This window comes from Antrostomus carolinensis, unplaced genomic scaffold (genome assembly GCF_000700745.2).
Source record: "Antrostomus carolinensis isolate BGI_N321 unplaced genomic scaffold, ASM70074v2 scaffold22902, whole genome shotgun sequence".
Taxonomy (NCBI): Eukaryota; Metazoa; Chordata; class Aves; order Caprimulgiformes; family Caprimulgidae; genus Antrostomus; species Antrostomus carolinensis.
In genome coordinates, this window is record NW_010299267.1 from 1 (window position 1) to 17814 (window position 17814).

Genomic DNA, 17814 nt, shown 5'->3' on the forward strand with positions numbered 1-17814 from the left:
GCCCTTCGGCGACCCGGGGGAGGTGAGGGAAGGCTTCCTCTGCCCGCTGTGCCTGAAGGACCTGCAATCTCTCCGTCAGCTTCAGGCGCACTACGAAGAAGAGCACTCGAGCGAGGACAGGGATGTCAAGGGGCAGCTCAAAAGTAAGAGGCCTGGCCGCTTTTGCCGCGTTGAGATCCGCACGGCAGAGCCGTTCGTGCTGCGGCGCTCTCGGTGTATAGATGCTAGAAACAGTAACTGAACTGCTAGAAACAGTAACGGGTGTGGGGTTCTGGTTTTCTGTAGATTTCCACAGGCCAAGGCATAATTTCTGCGTTATTCCTCATGTTTTAGAATTTACTTAATGAAAGTATGCACTTAGGAGCCATCACTCTTTAGTCATCAAATGCCGGATTTTACACATTATTTTTATTATTGGCCTTTCGGTTGTTTGGGTTTTTGTTGTTTATTTGTTTTTATCTGAAAACTCTTGATTTATACTGTAACCTAGATGAATTCCTAAGCATTTCTTGGAGACCTTAGAGAATACGGGGAATTCCTGGTACTTGCTGGGTACTGATTCGTTAATCCCTTGTTTTGACAGTAGATGAAACCGTAGTTGCAGTTAAAGTGTAAAGTTAAGGAAGGTTGTTGGTGGGAAGAGATGGAAAAGAATGTGGGTGGTGGAGCTGTCAGTAGGTGCCGTGAGTGTCCTGGGTCTGTGCTATGGATTACCAGCTTTTACTGGTGTTTGCAGAATCCTTTGGATTTCTGTTTATCTAAAATATTTCCCTTTTTTTACCCCCCTTGTGTACACAGTGTTATTTTACATTGAGAGAAAAATGTGCAAAAACTGGTGATAATTCTGTGTGTACCCTACAAAAATATTCCTGGATTTATTTTATTATACTAGAGATAGTGGCCTGTCATTCTTGAATATTGAATATTTACCTCTTCCTCCCCCCCCCCCCCCCCTTTTTTTTAATTTCTTCCTGAGATTGCTGATTATTACTTCAAAAGTCTCTTTTCTAAGTTAAAAGTTTGTGTTTTTAACAAGCCTGTCTTAAAGGTAGTACAGTTGAGTATTTAATGAATATTTAAGTTGCTTTCCATCAGTTTGGCTACTTCTTGGCTTTTAGCACTGTGCTCTTCTTGGACAGTGAAAGTAGACTGGTCAGTACTGCATTGTGTTCCCATCACGGGTACAGTGCTGTAATAGCTGAATCACAGATGCTTCCGTGCAGCATTTAAACCAGAACAACAATATGGTTTTCATTGGGATTGGAGGAAAGAAAACAGCAACAACTTAGGCTTGGTAAGATTTCCCAAATACTTATTTTATTTAATACAGAGCACCTGCATTGTTATTTTTTTCTCTTTAGTGTTTTTTTAATCTAAAATGGTGTACTGTGACTTCTCAGGCTTTCTTTCATATGTGTTCCTGCATAAAGGATGTTGGTTTTGTCTGCTTACTTTCTGTCCTAGTTATTCATGTCCAGGTCTATCTGGCGAGGTCCCTTCTAGAAGAAGGAAGGCTAGCAGAGTCACCTATTAAAACTACCTGATTTAGGGACTAGTGTTCAAACTGTGCATCACCAGCTATCCTAATTGTGGAGTTCTAGCAGTACTCACTAGTCACCTTATTACTTCCATACTGAGGTGGTTAAGTTTGACTTCATGGCAAACAAGTTTATGGAGTTTGCTTGAAAAGCTTTTGTGTCTGTGGCAGACCCATGGGGCATCCCTACTTCTTCTTGAATATGTCAGACTTTCAAAGTCCAGAGTGCAAATACATTTTCTATTTAGATGGTGTAAACTTCACTTAAGAAACGGCCGTGTCTAGCTGGCATTTGCTGCGCTGGCTTGAGATTAAGTGGGTGGAGGAGGGAGAAATCCTGTTTCTTAAGACAAAGTTACAACGCTAGCAAAGCCCTTGCCGACCTGACAGATTTTTGTTGAGAAGCGTGTTCTGTATCACTGAGTGTCATTTTGGGAGGTAGCATAACTTCAGCAGCTGGAAAACTGCTGGGAAGTAGGATATCTGCATGAGGGGCTTGCTGGCACAGCCCTAGTGCCTGAAGCTCAGGGAGACAGACTCCCGTGAGGTCAAGCTGGAAGTTCCAGTGTTTTGGACACTAAATAAGAAATACAAAAGGATGTGCTAACTTGTGTTTCCCAGCAGCTGGTTAGAAGGCTTGATGTATGAAAGATCTGCTTCAAAGAGGTACTGGGTGTGTTTGGCAAGAAAGGTAGTCCCCTCGGCTGCTAGCATCCAGAGAGGAAAATTGCTGCAAGGGCAGCAAAAGCTCTGAAGCTTCATGTTCCTGGTTTTTTTGTGGGCTTTTTTTTATTTTTGGCCCAGGATAGTGCCCTCATCTCCCTAGCATTCATATTGAGATAATACAGTGGACTGTTTAGTGCTTTTGAATTTATGTAAGTATAGAAGCACACTGAAATTCTTAGTTTGTAATTTGTGCAACAATCCATGAATTGTAAGAAAATCATTGTGAATTAAGATGATGTCCCAGAATGCTGTGTAACGGATCCCATCATTTAAGACAGCTTACGGTTTTACAGTGAAGTCCCTGAACGGAGCGTCTAAAACTGCTGTTTTTTTTCATAAGGACCCTCGTGCTACTTTATGAGAGATAACAAAGAACATTTAATGTCATCTGTGATTCTCTGAGCTGCATTTTCGTTCTGAACAGAACGTGTTGAGGATAAACTCGTTATTGAGGAAAAAGGCTTGGGCCAAAACATGAGGAATATTCCGTACTGGTTTCCTGTGACAAATATTCAGTGACTACCTGCCACGTTTGATAGCTTGGGTTTATCTTTTTCAGGTCTAGTCCAGAAAGCCAAAAGAGCAAAGAAGAAATTGCTGAAACGAGAAGGAGATGACAGAACTGATTCTGGATCTCAGGAACGATATGAATCATTCAGCTATGGTGGAGTAGATCCATACATGTGGGAGCCCCAGGAAGTAGGTAGGAGAGCTAGAAAGTGATACGCAGTGAGGATAACTTTTATTTAAGTCTTAATTGGGAAAGTGCTGTGGTATTGCTGAAGTTGCATGGAATTGTGTCTGTGCTGCATTTGATTTGCCGTTGCGCGGGGTTATGGTTTGCATATTGATTTTGTGCAGCCTGCCTACATTATGTGGGGTGATGGGGAAAAATGCAGATAATGGGGAGAAGGAAAAAAAAAGTATAGAATCAGTACTCCAACTAATGTCGAGAGCAGGATAGTTGTTTGTCATGTCATTGTGCCTGAGCTGTTGAGGCTTGCTGGATATGTGTTTGCCTCTGTGCATCTAGTTTCATTGAGTTGTTCTGCAACCATCTTGTGGCTTGATATAAAACAGATAATCCACTAATTAATAATAGAATCATAGAATCATAGAATAGATTGGGTTGGAAAAGACCTCCAAGATCATCAAGTCCAACCCCTGATCCAACTCCAATTACTATATCATGGCACTAAGGGCCACATCCAATCTCTTTTTAAAAACCTCCAGGGATGGTGAATCCACCACCTCTCTGGGCAGGCCGTTCCAGTGCCTGATTACCCTTTCTGTAAAGAATTTCTTCCTAACATCTAACCTAAACCTCCCCTGGCAGAGCTTGAGCCCATGCCCCCTTGTCCTATTGTTGGTTGTCTGGGAGAAGAGACCAACCCCCACCTGGCTATAACCTCCCTTCAGGTAGTTGAAGAGAGTGATGAGGTCACCTCTCAGCCTTCTCTTCTCCAGACTAAACAACCCCAGCTCCCTCAGCCTAATAAGCTATAGCTAAATAAAACCTCTAGGTTTTGGGCTGCACTTGAAGTAGTTGTTAGTTTACATGTCTTGACAAAAAGCTTGTCCGTTGATTTCAGCTCAACTCTTTCAGCTTTTTCCTTGGATTTGAGGTGTAGATCATCTCTCATTAAAAGGATGTTTACTTAAAAAAAAAAAAAAAAAGGGCGAAAAACCAAACCCACCCTTCTGAATACAAATCTACATTTGTAGAATTTCAAGGATAGGTTGACTGAGCCTTTAATTACAAATATTGCTACTGGAAATTGCCTCTTGCTGTTACTGAAATACGATGGTTATTTTCAGAGGGAGGAGCACTGTCTCTGGCAGATCCTGGGAAAGTTTCCCTGGGGCTGCTGACAGACTAGGACTTAGTCCTTTGGGTCTGCAGAGTCTGAGTTTTCTAGATGATTATACTTTTTTGACTTTGTAACTATTTCAGCAGCAGTCATAGTATAAGAATAAATTATTCTTATAAATTATTATTAAGTTCTTATATAAATACTCTTAAATTATTATTAAAGTCATAAGCTAAGAATAAATTTAGGCAGTGAACTAGCAGAAGGTTCTGACCACTAGAGAAGTGAGAACTGTTTTCTGATCAGAGTGGAGAAGGTGAACCTTAGGAATTTTAGGATGGGATTTGGTGGGTTTGTGGAAGGGGCTGTGTGATGTCTCCAAAGCAGTATCTGAATTCAGTTACCCAGAGGGGCCCTTTCATTTCTGTGAATTGAGCTTTGGAGGCTTTTTGATTATTTCATTAGCATGAGGAAATTTGATTCTTACACTTAAATAGGTAGTATCAAAAACTAACATCTGATTTTGTGTTGTACCAGTCTGAAGAAAGAAGTTTGTTTTTTTTTTTTTTATTATTTTTAATTTTGTCTGTAACTTTGATTTTTAATACCTGGCTCATCTTACTCGGAAGAGGAACAATACTTAAACTTGAAACCAACATTGTCGAGTATGAATTGTACGTTTTTTAAATAGATGCTATATTGTTCTTTTGTATACTTGGTGATCAGTTTTCTGTAAATCTGAACTATCATCAAAGATTTGATTCAGACCCCTAAAGGTGGAAGGATGATCAGAAGTCTGAAAAGAGAAATTGCTGCTGCATAGACCTCTAATAATCATTGGACCTGCCTCTTGCCTTTGTTCAATGTGTAGCCAGGAAACTAAAGGGAGTTGGTTTTGAAAATACAACCAGTTGATAACAGCGTGCCAAATGTTACTGAGGGATGAAGAAGGGAAAAAAAAAAAAATTACTGCAGCTGTTCTCTTTAATGTGGTGCCTGTTGTGTTCTGTAGTGGAAATAAAACACTGTTTATTGCTAGCTTGGAGATAAGGCTTTAACCTGCATGTTTCATTTAGAGCAGTACCAGGAAAATGTGGGATTCTAATGTGTCTTTAAAATTCGATTTGAACATGAGGAGTAAATGGTGAAGAGAAGTGACAGCTGCTTTCAAGAGGCATTTAAATCTATACAGAACACCTGGGTGACTGTGAAAACTTTCTGCTGTCTCCCCAGGTGCTATGAGAAGCCATCTTTCTGATTTCAAGAAACACCGAGCAGCCAGGATTGATCACTATGTAGTTGAAGTCAATAAGTTAATAATCAGGTTAGAAAAGGTAAATTTGCTTCTTTTTAATATTGAAGCCTTCTGAATGTTTCCTAGATTTAAAAAAAAAATCATATTTTATTATGAAGTATGCCCATTTATCTAGCAGTGCACTTTATAAAGGATTCTAAACTAGAACTCTCTTTGCACATTACTGTTTTCCTTTTTTATCCTTGAGTACTGTTTGGTCTGACTCTGTACTGTGGATGTGATTTCTGTTTCTATGTGCTGTTTTCAAGCTGAAGATGCTACTTCCACGTACTTCAACAGCCATCTGTTTTCCTGTATATTTTCTCCATCTTTTACTTTACTAAATTTCTCCCTAATGTTTTTGTCATGATTCTTCCAGCTTCTCATTCTTCAAAATCTACCAATGATATACTTGCATTTTGGCTCAGATGCAGTAATGTTGGATAAGGATTATGCCCAAAATGCTCTGATTTGTATAGGTTTGGCAGTCATTGTTTAGCACTACTTGTATGAATATGGCATTAGAAATAAAGAGGAAAGTTGCAGGAATCTGGTGTAAAACAGGCTGAGACTCCCATCTCTTAAAAATGCCAGGTTTTTCTTTCTTGTTGGGCTTGGTTGTATTGGGGTTTTTTCTTGCAAAAGTACAATTTTCTTGAATATATTGTTTATCTTCTACTAGCTTACATCGTTTGACAGAGCAAACACCGAGTCGGCTAAAATAAGAGGTTGGTATGAGCTTACCTCAGACTACTTGCCCCTATAGTTTAACCAGATGAGGAATTAATTGAATTAATATCTTACGTTGTGTGTGCTCCCTCCCCTCTTGTCTGGTCACAGCAATAGAGAAGTCTGTCGTGCCTTGGGTCAGTGATCAGGATGTTCCATTCTGCCCAGACTGTGGCAATAAGTTCAGTATTCGAAACAGACGTCACCACTGTCGCCTTTGTGGGTCTATTATGTGCAAGAAGTGCATGGAACTTGTCAGTCTTCTTTTGGCTAGTAAGTACAGTGTGTGGTGTTAATTCCTTTTTTCCTTAGCTCTTTCAGGGCACTAACTGCATCCTGTCTTTTTGCCATTAGAAAAGAATGCTGCTGGTAATATTCTGCCTGTGCAGAAAACTTGGTCCTTAATGTTTTATTCAGTTTCCTGCAGACACTTGTCTGTGAAACAGAGTAAGAAGAATGATTTCTCCATTCTTTGTCTCTGTTCCTTCTTCAGATTTAGAAGTGTTGCATAACACTGAAAAAAGTTACTAGAAGTAGTAGTAGTGTATACTACTAGTAAATATAATTAATATTTAATCTACTGAGTACCATAACTATGAAAGTATTAACTTTAGAAATTATAATTGACAAGGTTCTTGACATTTAAAAAACTATTGTGAATATTTCCAGTCTTGCCCATGGTTCTCCAAATGCTGGCATTAGGGAAATTCATCCACAAGCCTTGAAGAAACCCTTTGAACTTTAATTGCCTTACCTAGTGCTTTGGAGAGGAGACTGTATCTTCTGTGGAAATAAATGACTGTAACTGTGCTGTTTGGAGTGTTCAAGCACAAAACATGGACAGCATTACATACCTGTTCTTCCACACACTCTTCTTTAATGATGCAAGCTCTGACATGAAAATGCTTCTAGGTGTAAGCAAAGTAGGTTCTCAGGAGTCTGCTCTCTAGCTGCTTTTAGAATGGAGGAGGATTTACAGTGAAGACTGAAATTCTGACGTGCAGAATTGTTGTCATGGGTTCCTTGCATGTCTTTCAGCAGACTGTTTCAACTTGGGTTTTCTAATATTACCTGAACTTAAAGTTTCTGCTAAAGTGCAATACATTTTTGTTGGTAAAATCTGTTGGTGTCCTTCTCCAATCACGGTAAAAGTACCTATGTATAATTTGTAGGCAAACTCACCAGTGCCAGCAAAGAGGCTTTGGGTTCTCATACCAGCCCAAACTCCTCACCTAATAGTGTCCATGGCTCCCGCCGTGGCAGCATCAGCAGCATAAGCAGTGTGAGTTCAGTTGTGGATGAGAAGGATGATGACCGGATCCGTTGTTGTCGGCACTGCAAAGATACCCTATTGAAAAGAGAACAACAGATTGATGAGAGAGAATACACTCCAGAGATTGTGAAACTCTATGAAGTAAGTCCAACTCTTTGCTGCTTTCATCTGCCAGTGTATATATCTGCAGTTGTCACTACTTGACCTTTGGCTTGTTATCCCATGTCCAAGCTCTTACTTTATGACTTAATACTCACTTGTGTTGGAATAGACTCTGTTGGGTGTTTATGCCACGTAACAATGATATATCTGAAATGATGGAGCCAGTTGCCATATAATATTTATATCCCATGATAACTTCAAACATAATTTTAATATACATCTTGATTCTCATAATCTGGAACTAATAGTTCTGAGATGCCTCTCTTACAATTGTGAACTATGTCAGCTGGGCTTCCTCAGATCAGTTCTTGTTTAATGTTATGCTGTGCACTTTGTTGATGGGCTGCACTGGAACTGTAGGACTAGATACTGTCAGCACTATTTGCCTCATGTTGATGGCAAATTTTTTTTTTTGAACCATTTAAGTCAATCAGCAGCGTACGGCTGGATCATTGTGTTCAAATGTTTTACAAGCAGGTGCTCACAGTCATTTGGTATTTTTTGAGTAGAGTCTGCAAACCCCCCAGGTTAGTATTAATGGGAGTTGGTGCTCTTTGTGAAGAGATTTAACTCTAGAAGTGGTCCAGGTCATCCATTAAAATAGGTTCTGAATTCAAAATACACCTTGCAGGGCTACGGGGAGTCTTTCTCCGTTCCTAACCATGCCTTCTGTGTTCTGAAGATAACTGGAGGGTCTTGTCATCCTGAATGGTTAAATGGATTTCATCAGGGTTAACTTTGAATGTACACAGGCAGCATGAAATGTTTATTTCAGCATGTTCTTACGTTAGTGTTTTGATATAAGTTCTTTTTTTTTTTTTATAATACATTTTGTTTTAAACAAGAAACTCCGACTCTGCATGGAGAAGGTTGACCAGAAGGCACCAGAATACATAAGAATGGCAGAATCACTAAAGTAAGCCCCATTCACTGATTTTGTTTATAAATATATGTATCTTTCCTCCCCAGAAGTGTGGGAAGGAGTAAGGAAGTGGCATGCTAAGGCTGCAAGAGTGTGTTCATTATACAAAAAAGCAGTGTTAGATTATCTGTTGTCTTTTGGATGCTCTTCAAACAAAGTAGTACTGGATTAATTATTAATGGCAATATTGCATACAGAGAAAAAGTCAGATTCTTTTTTTTTTTTTTTAAAGGCACTTACAGTGGGTTGCCACTGTCATACTTTGACATGTCAGCTCTGCAAAAAGGGAGTACCAGGCTACAACCTGTGTAAATGAGCCTCTTTGAAAGAGTTGAAGTAGGATGTTACTGCCCCCAGCTGAATAGTATGGCTTCCAAGTAGTACCAGCACCAAAGGACTGTTTGAATGCTTCTCATCTGTTCTTGTGTGAAGAAAGCCACCTTCACCTGACAGTTGTTCTAAATCTAGCTGGCCTGCCCTGTGGTGCAGTGGATAAGCAGCATTCACATATCAGCCTTTGGAGCATAATTTCTCATGGCAGTATTTTCTCAAATCTCTTCAGCTATATCTGCAAGAAGTTGTCAGGTTATACTTCTGGCTTGTATAGTAGAGAAATAACACACATTGGTCTTAGACTAGGAAGTATCTCCATTTGGCAAGTTAAAGTTAACAAATATTTCTGTACCTGTCCTTTATTTCTGAGGGTTGTAGAAAAATTAGGCTGTCATTCATTGTAACAAAGCTGTTTGTAAAAACACACCCCCCAAAAGGAAGAAAGAAGTATAGAAGACGAAAAACATGCTAAGCCGTTACTGCTTTTTGTTGTGACTTCAAGAGAGCTGGTGTTATATGGCTTGACAGCTGGAGAAGAGTAAAAATACTAATATCCTGGATAGTGGAAGCACATTTCAGAAAACAACAGATTTCTTACTGATGAAGTTAAAGATTTCTGAGTCGTAGTGAGTCCCAGAAACTGGAACCATATGGAGAGTGAAGTTGCTTTTGAGAGAGTGATCCTTATATTTTTTTATTTTTTGATATAAAAGGAGAGAGAAGCTAAAAAATGGTGAAGTCTTCCCTGTTAAATCCTAATTTGTTCTGTCAGTAAATGTGAGATTCTAGTAATGTACATATAACTGATTGTGTCCCCATGTGGACAGTTGGTTACTAGCATATTAAATATTATACCCATGGGGAGTTACAGGCTTTTGCTTTCTGACAAACGTTAGTAGGGGTAACTATTTTACTTTAATGGTATAGTTACTTACTCAATCAGTCTGTTTTTTTTTTTCTGCATCCAGTTGCCTGGAAAAAAACGCAAACTAGATGTACAAATACCAGATGTACATTTGTACAAACAAATACTAGATGTATTTGCTAAGTATATGTGCATTTTAGGTATTATTTGTAGAGTGGCATTCTTGTGTTTAAAATACAATTTCTCCTAGAATAATAAATAATACAATCATAAATAAAATGATCTTTTATGAAATGTTCATGTTCACAAGGTGATTGTTATTTTCTATTTCTGTCGTAAAGAAACAGTTTTTAAACACAGTGAGCTTGAAATAAAATCGTTAAGCCCCTTTAGTGTTAGCTATTCTTACTGTTGTTGAGTCTGAGTCATCTTGGGATAACTTCTAGTGTTGTATGTATTGGTAGCTGGATGTGTGACTTACAATAAACTATTTATTTCTTAGTGCTGGGGAGACAACCTACAATCTTGAACGTGCTAATGACTTGAGGGTGGAGATTCAAAAAGTATATGAATTTATAGATGCCTTAAGGTAAAAGATCTCTCTCCCCCTTGCCCTCCTCCCCCCCCTCCGGCCGTTGTATCTCTCTCTGTTATGAGTTCTGTGTAGTTTTTTTCTGAACTGTTGGAGTCTCTGTGCAGCATTTACCTGTTTATTCATATGCATAATCAATTTGTCTGTTCAATTGTAAAGAGCATGTGAAAAGGTAGATGCTGTTCCTGTGCACCATCAATTTCTGCTCCCTTTTCCAGCCTTAAAAATCATGCATTCCTCTGCAGTGGAAATAACTAAGCACAGAGGAAACAAATAGTGGACAGTTGTGTTTGTTGTTTTGCAGGTGTGGGGTTTTTTTTTTGTTGTTGTTGGTTTTGTTTTTGTTTTTTAAACGGTGGGAGTGGGAAGTGTTATAACTTGTAATATCTAAAATGGTTTACCAAGAAAAAAAAAAAAATCAGAAAATTTTCATCCAATATTGTCTCTCTCCCCTTTTGCATTTTTGCTGGTTCTTGTTTTTGAACTGATGAGGCTGTGTGTTTGCTTTGATTCAGTAAGAAGATTTTGAGTCTAGGCTTGCATGAAAATCCCCAACCTCATCCTAAAACACTACAGCTTCAGAGAATGATAAGATATTCAGCTACACTTTTTGTTCAGGTAAATGGAGTGTATGTTATGAGATGAATGTAAATTTTATGTAGTATTCTGTTCTTTGCCAGGCATTGCCGTGGTTTGAAACTATTTTAACAGGAGGTTTAGTTATATACATTTTCTGTAGTTCCCCTATTGACTTACGGTAGTCTTAAATGAGCCAGCTTGAATACAGATAGTGTAGTCAGAGCAGCATTGAGTTTAGGGACTTAGGAGAACGTGTGGATCTTGGCTTTGTCTCTTAGTGAGGTGTGAACCTTGCTAGCAGGTAAGTTACGGCAGCAAAGGCATGCTCAGACCTGAAGCAGCGACTGCAGTGTAGAAGTACCTTTTATTTGGTTTTGGGGTATTCTGTTGGTGGTATCTCTCTTTTCAAGTACTTGAAAATTGTCTGAATGCCTGCAAGCAAAGTTGTAAATATTTCAATTCTTGCCAGGAAAAATTGCTTGGCCTAATGTCCCTGCCAACCAAAGATCAATATGAAGAACTGAAGAAGAGAAGACTGCATATGGTAAGACAGGTTAAGTTAGTTCATGTGGATTTTCAGATTGTGCTCTGGAATTCATTTGTACAAGTAGAATTCGAAGATTTCTTTTGGTGGTGAGAAAGGACGTATTAGAATAAGCATGACTCTTCATAAGGAAAGGGTTTTTTTCAGCTAGGAGGGAGGACATAATCAATTTTAAACTAAACCAGCTTTATCTTGAGGTAGAAGTTGAGAAATAACAATTGTTGCACTCCCAATACTAATAATATCAGTGACCTTTATCACTGATGTTCTATTACGGATACCTGCTGTAGCCAGACGTGATGCAGTTACTGTCCAAATCAATCTAGACCACTCTTTGTGCAGTTGCATTAGGCATTTTTTTTGCTCTATATAAAGCTCTGTCACTGCTCCTACCTGCCCTCAAGTTTGTAGAGGCAGATGTCATGGGATTTTGATCGATATCACAAACAAACTGAAGGGAAGCATTTATGTAGTATTATAAAAATAAGCGTTTTCTACAAAGTAACCAAAAAGGCAGATGACCCCTTTCAGTGACAGCCAGCAATGTCTAAGATCAGCTAACTTGCACCTGTGGATACTTAGAACAGAATTTTTCAAGCTCATGGTGTTCTCTTACTACTTTTTTTTTGGTTGTTTTAGATGGCTCTTGAAACACACGGAAAACAAGAGGAAAAGCAGAAAGACTTTATCTGCAGATCTGCAGCCACAGTTAACGGTGATGCAACTCACCTGAAAAAAGGGACAGTCAGGAAATCTGAAGGCTGGCTACCTACATCGAGCATATCAAGACAGAGTGAGATAGCAGACCCGCTTCTTCAGCAGATTGACAATATCACATCCTTTATTAAGCAAGCAAAGGCAGCTAATAGAATAGACGAGGTCCATATGTTGCAAGAGAACTTGAGGCAGCTTCAGGATGAGTATGATCAACAACAAACTCTGAAAGCTATTGAGCTTTCTAAAAAACAGGCAGAAGAGGAAGAGATGCAGAGGGAGGAACTTCAGGTCCTTCGTGAAAAAGAGTGGGAAAGAGAACACCACAAATTAATGTCTCAGCATTCAAGGACATGCTCCTTAGACTTCAGAGAAGTCAAGCAGCATCAGCATGAAGTTGCAAAAGAGGATCGCAACTTGACAGCAGGTGCATTGGATTTGGATATTACTCAGGTCAAAGGGGACCCAAGTTTTGAAACTCCTGCTGTTGAGCAGCTGCCAGCTAAAGATAAAGAGCACCTGATCTTCACACTCAAACCCCAGAGTGTCCCACAGCGTGATAAAGATCAGACAGCTTGTCTAAACCCTTTTGAAGATGAAGCAGATACCCCTCAGTCAGAGGAAGATCCTGGTAACCCATTTGCCAAAGACCCTTCTCCAGTGGTTTCTTTCTCTAACACAGCTCTGCAAAGTGATAAAAAAGAATATAATCCATTTGAAAATGAGGAAGAGGATGAACAAACTAATGGAGCACCTGGCAGCACTTCAAATCCTTTTGAAGAGGATGAAAATCCATTTCAAAAGCCTCTAGGCAGCTGGAATTCTGGGAATCCATTTGAAGAGGGATCCTCTACAAATCCCTTTGAAGTGGAGGATGGCAATGAGGTATCTGGAGAGGAGGCTATAGAGGAAGAGCTGCTTCTCCAACAGATAGATAATATCAAAGCTTATATATTTGATGCCAAACACAGTGGACGAATGGATGAGGTGGAGGTACTGACGGAGAACTTAAAGGAACTGAAGCGCACATTAGCAAAGCAGAAGGAAAAATCCACCTGCTGAAGCAGCAGCGGGACTGTGTAATAATTCTTTTTAAGTCTGCTGTTACAGATTGAGAGGTAGAACAGATAAGTATAAGTAGAGATCACAAGTGGGAATTGGGAGAATTTTGAGTTTTATGCACTTTCTGTTAGGCATTTTCACTACTAATCAGTCTTGAAGAAAGAATTACTGAGGTATGTTGCTGGTCTCAAACACTTATACTAAGAAATTTTAAAAAGTAACTTGTTACAACACTTTTAATGCTAACTGGTCTTACTGTGTGCTTATTTTGGTCAAAGTGGTTAATGCTATTAGGGAGCTATGATTTGGAAATAGTTGCAATGTTGACTTTTCATCTTTCCCCCTTTCTGTTGTAGTACTGGCCTTTCAAGTGAGGCTTTGACTAGAGAGAGACAAAAACTTTTCTAAAACTTCTGCATCGTCTGATAATGACACAGTGCAGTGTTACAAGCTAGCTTAATTGCTGAATGGTGTTATGAGAATGTACTATTAAAAGGCTACTGTGATTCGAGGGCCAGAATATACAGGCTGGCAGATAAGCTTTGTGCAATGCTAATACATAAAAGGGATTTTAAGACGGAGAACTGTAACTGATGTTCATATGAGTAACTTTTTAATGTGTTTATAAAAATTCCCAAGTAAAATTCAGATGCTGTGTTTTCATCACTTTTAGCTTCCCATGTATTCTGAGCACAAACTACAGTGTAATAGAGAGCACAGTGCTCCTGGCTTCAGAGACTTGTTTGTGTGGGAACAAATACCTACTCGTTTCCAGGGAAAAAAACATCAGGGTAGCACCATCTCAAACTAATATAAAGGGTGACCCTCCAAATCATAATTATCTTATGGAATCTACACATTCCTTTAAAGTCTCTGGGTGACAGAATGATCATGTTTTTCATACTAGTGAGACTGGAACTCTTTTTGTAGCATTCAAGGAACAAAAATCTTGTTTATAGTGAAGAGCTGAAATGCCACTGAACTGGAGTTGTGTGAAAGCAGGGAGACAAAGTCTGTGGCTGCAATAGTGCCAAATAGCAATTCCCTTTCATATTTGATTTCCCTCAGAAGTTGTTAAGAGAGACAGGCACGTCTGTCTTAAATAAGAAGCTCCAAATTGGAGTTATCCTGTTGTCTGGGGCATGACAAGATGATGGCACCTGTGACACAGGAGGGCTTAGAGCTGGGCTTCTGAAGACTGGTATCAGATGTAGGATCACTTCAGGGTTAGGTATCTAAAACCTCTATCTTTGTGAAGGATGGAGCCTGAGCTGCTTGGATTTTTCTCTTTGAAAGCCAGAGGTCCAACTGGGCATCAGTGTTTGAAAGGGTGGTGGGGTGAGTTAATCTGAAGGGTGTATTTGTTTACAGCTGAAAGAGGGAAATAAGGCAGATGACACTGTGTAGCACTAATAGTGGGCTTATTCAGAAGTATAAACTTTTGTGGAATGGGATATGTCTTCTAACTATGTCTCTGATTATGTATTTTAGCATAAATTACATTTTAGTTCTAAGCCAAGCATTGCATAGTATTTTAGAGACACAAATAATTAGGCTACCTAAAGAGCAGGAACTCTTAATTTTATTTTGCTCTAAATACGTGGAGGTAGGGACTTGTGGAACTTTTTTAAAAAAACAAACAAAACCACCTATATCCTCAATACAACTAGTAACTGATCAAAATAACTTGTAGCAGCCAGTTAAGGACAGCTGATGTTCTTCTTACTGTAGCCTAAATCTGAAGTTGAAAGGTATGCAGAACAGATTGTCTTAAGACCTTGAAGTTTTTACACCGAGATGTTTTGTTAGAGTTGACTGAGTCCCTGAGTGTGCACCAAGTAAAGTGAAGAACGGAGGATTGTGAAGGGTCGTAAACTAAGAAAACGTGTGCACTGTAGCACTAGATTTATGAAGGCAGCAAAAAAAAAAAGTTAGGATATATAAAAACACAATCCCTGGAATTGTTTGTTTTAACAGAAATAGTACAAGGTAGTTACTTAAGACAGACGTGTTTGCTAGTCAAGATGATTGCTCCCTGCACTGTAACCCAAAGCTTTTTACCCAAAGCTTTTGGTATCAACATGAAAAAAAAAGTTTCAGTGACTTTAGCTTTCACAGTTAAAAAGTGGAGTTTTTTTCCTTCTTGCAACTATCCCGCCTTCTTTGTATTTTCAGTCTAATACACTAATAATTAAAGTATCTTTATTGTACATTTAATAATGTATTTTTACAAGCAGGTAAGACTAGCATACCTCATGATCTTTGTCAGTGTTAAATGTGATAGACTAGACATCTGATACTGAAGTAATCTCCAAAGTGAAGACCTTATGCTGGTATTTGGACTGCTGTGAGGCTCACAAGGCACAACGGAATGCAGACATCTTAACCATAAAGCTCAATAAATAACGAGCATTGACTTTTGTTAAAATTGCATGCACTACTCTGTATGGAAACTTTGTAAACAGAGATGAAATAAAACAACATGTTTATTTTGTGCTGTGTTCATCCTTGACCATTTTTATAGTATGCCTAAATTGGTGTGAAATTTTGTACTTGACCATTAGCTCAGAAATGCAGCTCTACAGTAACCTGCATTAATAGGTCTGACTTAAAGGTAAGTGTAACTACCAAATTCCAAGCAAAACAGTACGATTATTATACGTTTATCTACTATTACAGCTATAGTGTAATTGTTTGGTGAGGCAGAAGCTGTGATGATTTAGAAGGCATCTTTGACCATCTTCAGGGAGCAGGAGTGTTGGAGGTTAGAGGAGTTCTATAGCACCACTGGACTTTGAAGCAGAATGGACTTGCTGGCTAGAATTTGCTGGAAGTTGATTAGACACAGTTCTCTTTTGTGTGTGTTTTTGTTTCTAAAGGAAAAAATTACTGCAATTTAAGAGTAGCTTTAAAATTTTTTTGAAGGACTATAAATGTAACTGTAAAGCCTATCTTTCAAATACCAGATGACATATTCTCCTTTACCTCGGATATTCTTTACTTGATCAGTGCTTCTCAGCGCTGCACTGTCAACTGCAAAAATTGCATCTTGTTGTAAATTAGACTTTTTAACTGTTTGAGTGGTAACGAAATAAATTAAGAAGATTCTGCACGTAGCTTGAGCCTGGAGTTACATTATCATTAGGCTGTCTTCAGTTAGTACAAGATGGAAATTGTCAGGAATACTTTTACACCACTTTCTTTAAATTTTGGAGTTCTGTACTGTTTCAAAGAGAAATTAACTTTTTAGTCTTAGTCTCTCTATCCCAAAGCAAACATGATACTGTTTTTGCCATAACCGTATACATGCAGGCATTCTGTTTTCCTTGTTATGTTTTATGCAGTGGTGACTGTAATGCTTTGTAAAACTGGCACAGAAAAAGCTGAGTTTTTAACTTTTATTTATTTTTCACTGTAATTATTCTAGTTGTAGCTCTAAGAAGACTTCTAAGACAAGGTTCTCTATTATATGAACTTGCTCGTTCCTGTTTCCAGGAGCTGTTAGCTTTTGTCTGTCTCAAGTACCTTGATCATCCAGCCCTGAGGAAAAACAACTGCATGACTTGGAGATGTCAGGCTGATGCTTCATTTTTCATACCAGCTTTGTATTTTCCCCTCATCTCTTTGGGCAGTGGCACAAAAGCAGGGCAGGGAACTTGGCCTTCAATCTCACACATGCATTCTCGCAGATGATACTTCTTGGGCCCAAAAGCTGCTGGATGTGATAGCTTTTTCTTTTCTCTTTCCTCTTTTTCAAGCGTTTCTCTAGAAAGAGAGATCTGTTTGTTACTAGCAGAAGTGTGAATGGCTCCCTTTCCTCTCCCTTCCGTGGACCCTGTTTACCAGAAAGATGGATTTACAGGTCCTAGCTTGTGGACTTTATTTAGCTCATGGATTTTTTTTTGTCTGGGAAAAGTGATATTTCCTTCTGTATACCTGGCAAAAGTTTGTAGGGATTGTACTATGTTGTATGCTAGACTGTATGTTAACTTATCAAGTGTTACTTACTTGCTTTTCCCCAAGATTTTTTTAATGTGCTCAGTTATCTCTTTGTTGGTTTTATCTTCCACATCAACCAAAACTTGCTCTCCGTTGTCTGTCAAGAAAGATGTGTAATAGTATATCAAATAGTACTGTTTCACAGGAGCTGCAAAAAGCGTTTTAAACGCACAAAACTTAAGACATCTGTTTCTCTACTACAGCTAATGTACCATCTAAGGCTTCAAAGGAAAAGCAAAGCCTTAATCTAGGACGGCTCCTGGGGCAGCTGGCAGAAGTGGAGGTGAGTGCAGGGTGTTTACTCACATACAAAGCCACGGTTCTGAACGAACACCCTTCTTCCCGCCTCGCAGGCCGGGAGCCAAATTAGAATGACAGACACGCGGCTCAGCCGGCGCTTCTGTCGTGAAAACCGCCGCTGCTCTGATGCTCCTGTGCGGAGAAAGCCCCGCTCGGTGCGGGGCAGGAGCCCGAGGCGGCACCTACCCAGGTAGAAGCGGAGGAAGGGCGAGGGGGTCATGTTCCTGAAGAGCATGATCTGCAGCCAAGGATTCTTGTACTGGATCTGGGGGATGTTGAAAAACACAAACTTTCTGGAAAGACGGGGAAGAAAAAAACACAAACGGAAGCCGGAATGTCTCTGAGGAAGGCGCAGCCGCCTTCCCCGCTCCC

At 39.3% G+C, this 17814-nt stretch overlaps 2 protein-coding genes across 2 annotated transcripts in view; one reads left to right on the top strand and one right to left on the bottom strand.

The window, feature by feature from the left end:
* Window positions 1–4: 4 nt before the first annotated feature.
* Window positions 5–13143, top strand: RBSN (rabenosyn, RAB effector; the record flags this gene model as incomplete). The annotated part of the gene is made up of 11 exons (XM_010162741.2): window positions 5–143; window positions 2823–2966; window positions 5308–5408; window positions 6051–6096; window positions 6209–6370; window positions 7270–7511; window positions 8378–8448; window positions 10155–10241; window positions 10760–10862; window positions 11293–11367; window positions 12007–13143. Coding segments are annotated over 11 exons (2307 nt in total), but the record flags the coding sequence as incomplete, so codon positions are not given.
* A 3386-nt stretch (window positions 13144–16529) lies between these two features.
* Window positions 16530–17814, bottom strand: part of MRPS25 (mitochondrial ribosomal protein S25) — a 1496-nt gene continuing 211 nt past the window's right edge. The window contains exons 2-4 of the mRNA XM_010162742.1: window positions 17629–17735; window positions 17152–17239; window positions 16530–16908 (exon numbers count right to left, since the gene is read on the bottom strand). Of these exons, the coding sequence (XP_010161044.1) occupies window positions 16716–16908; window positions 17152–17239; window positions 17629–17735 (388 nt within the window). The 3' untranslated portion in view covers window positions 16530–16715. The remainder of the gene's footprint in view (window positions 16909–17151; window positions 17240–17628; window positions 17736–17814) is intronic.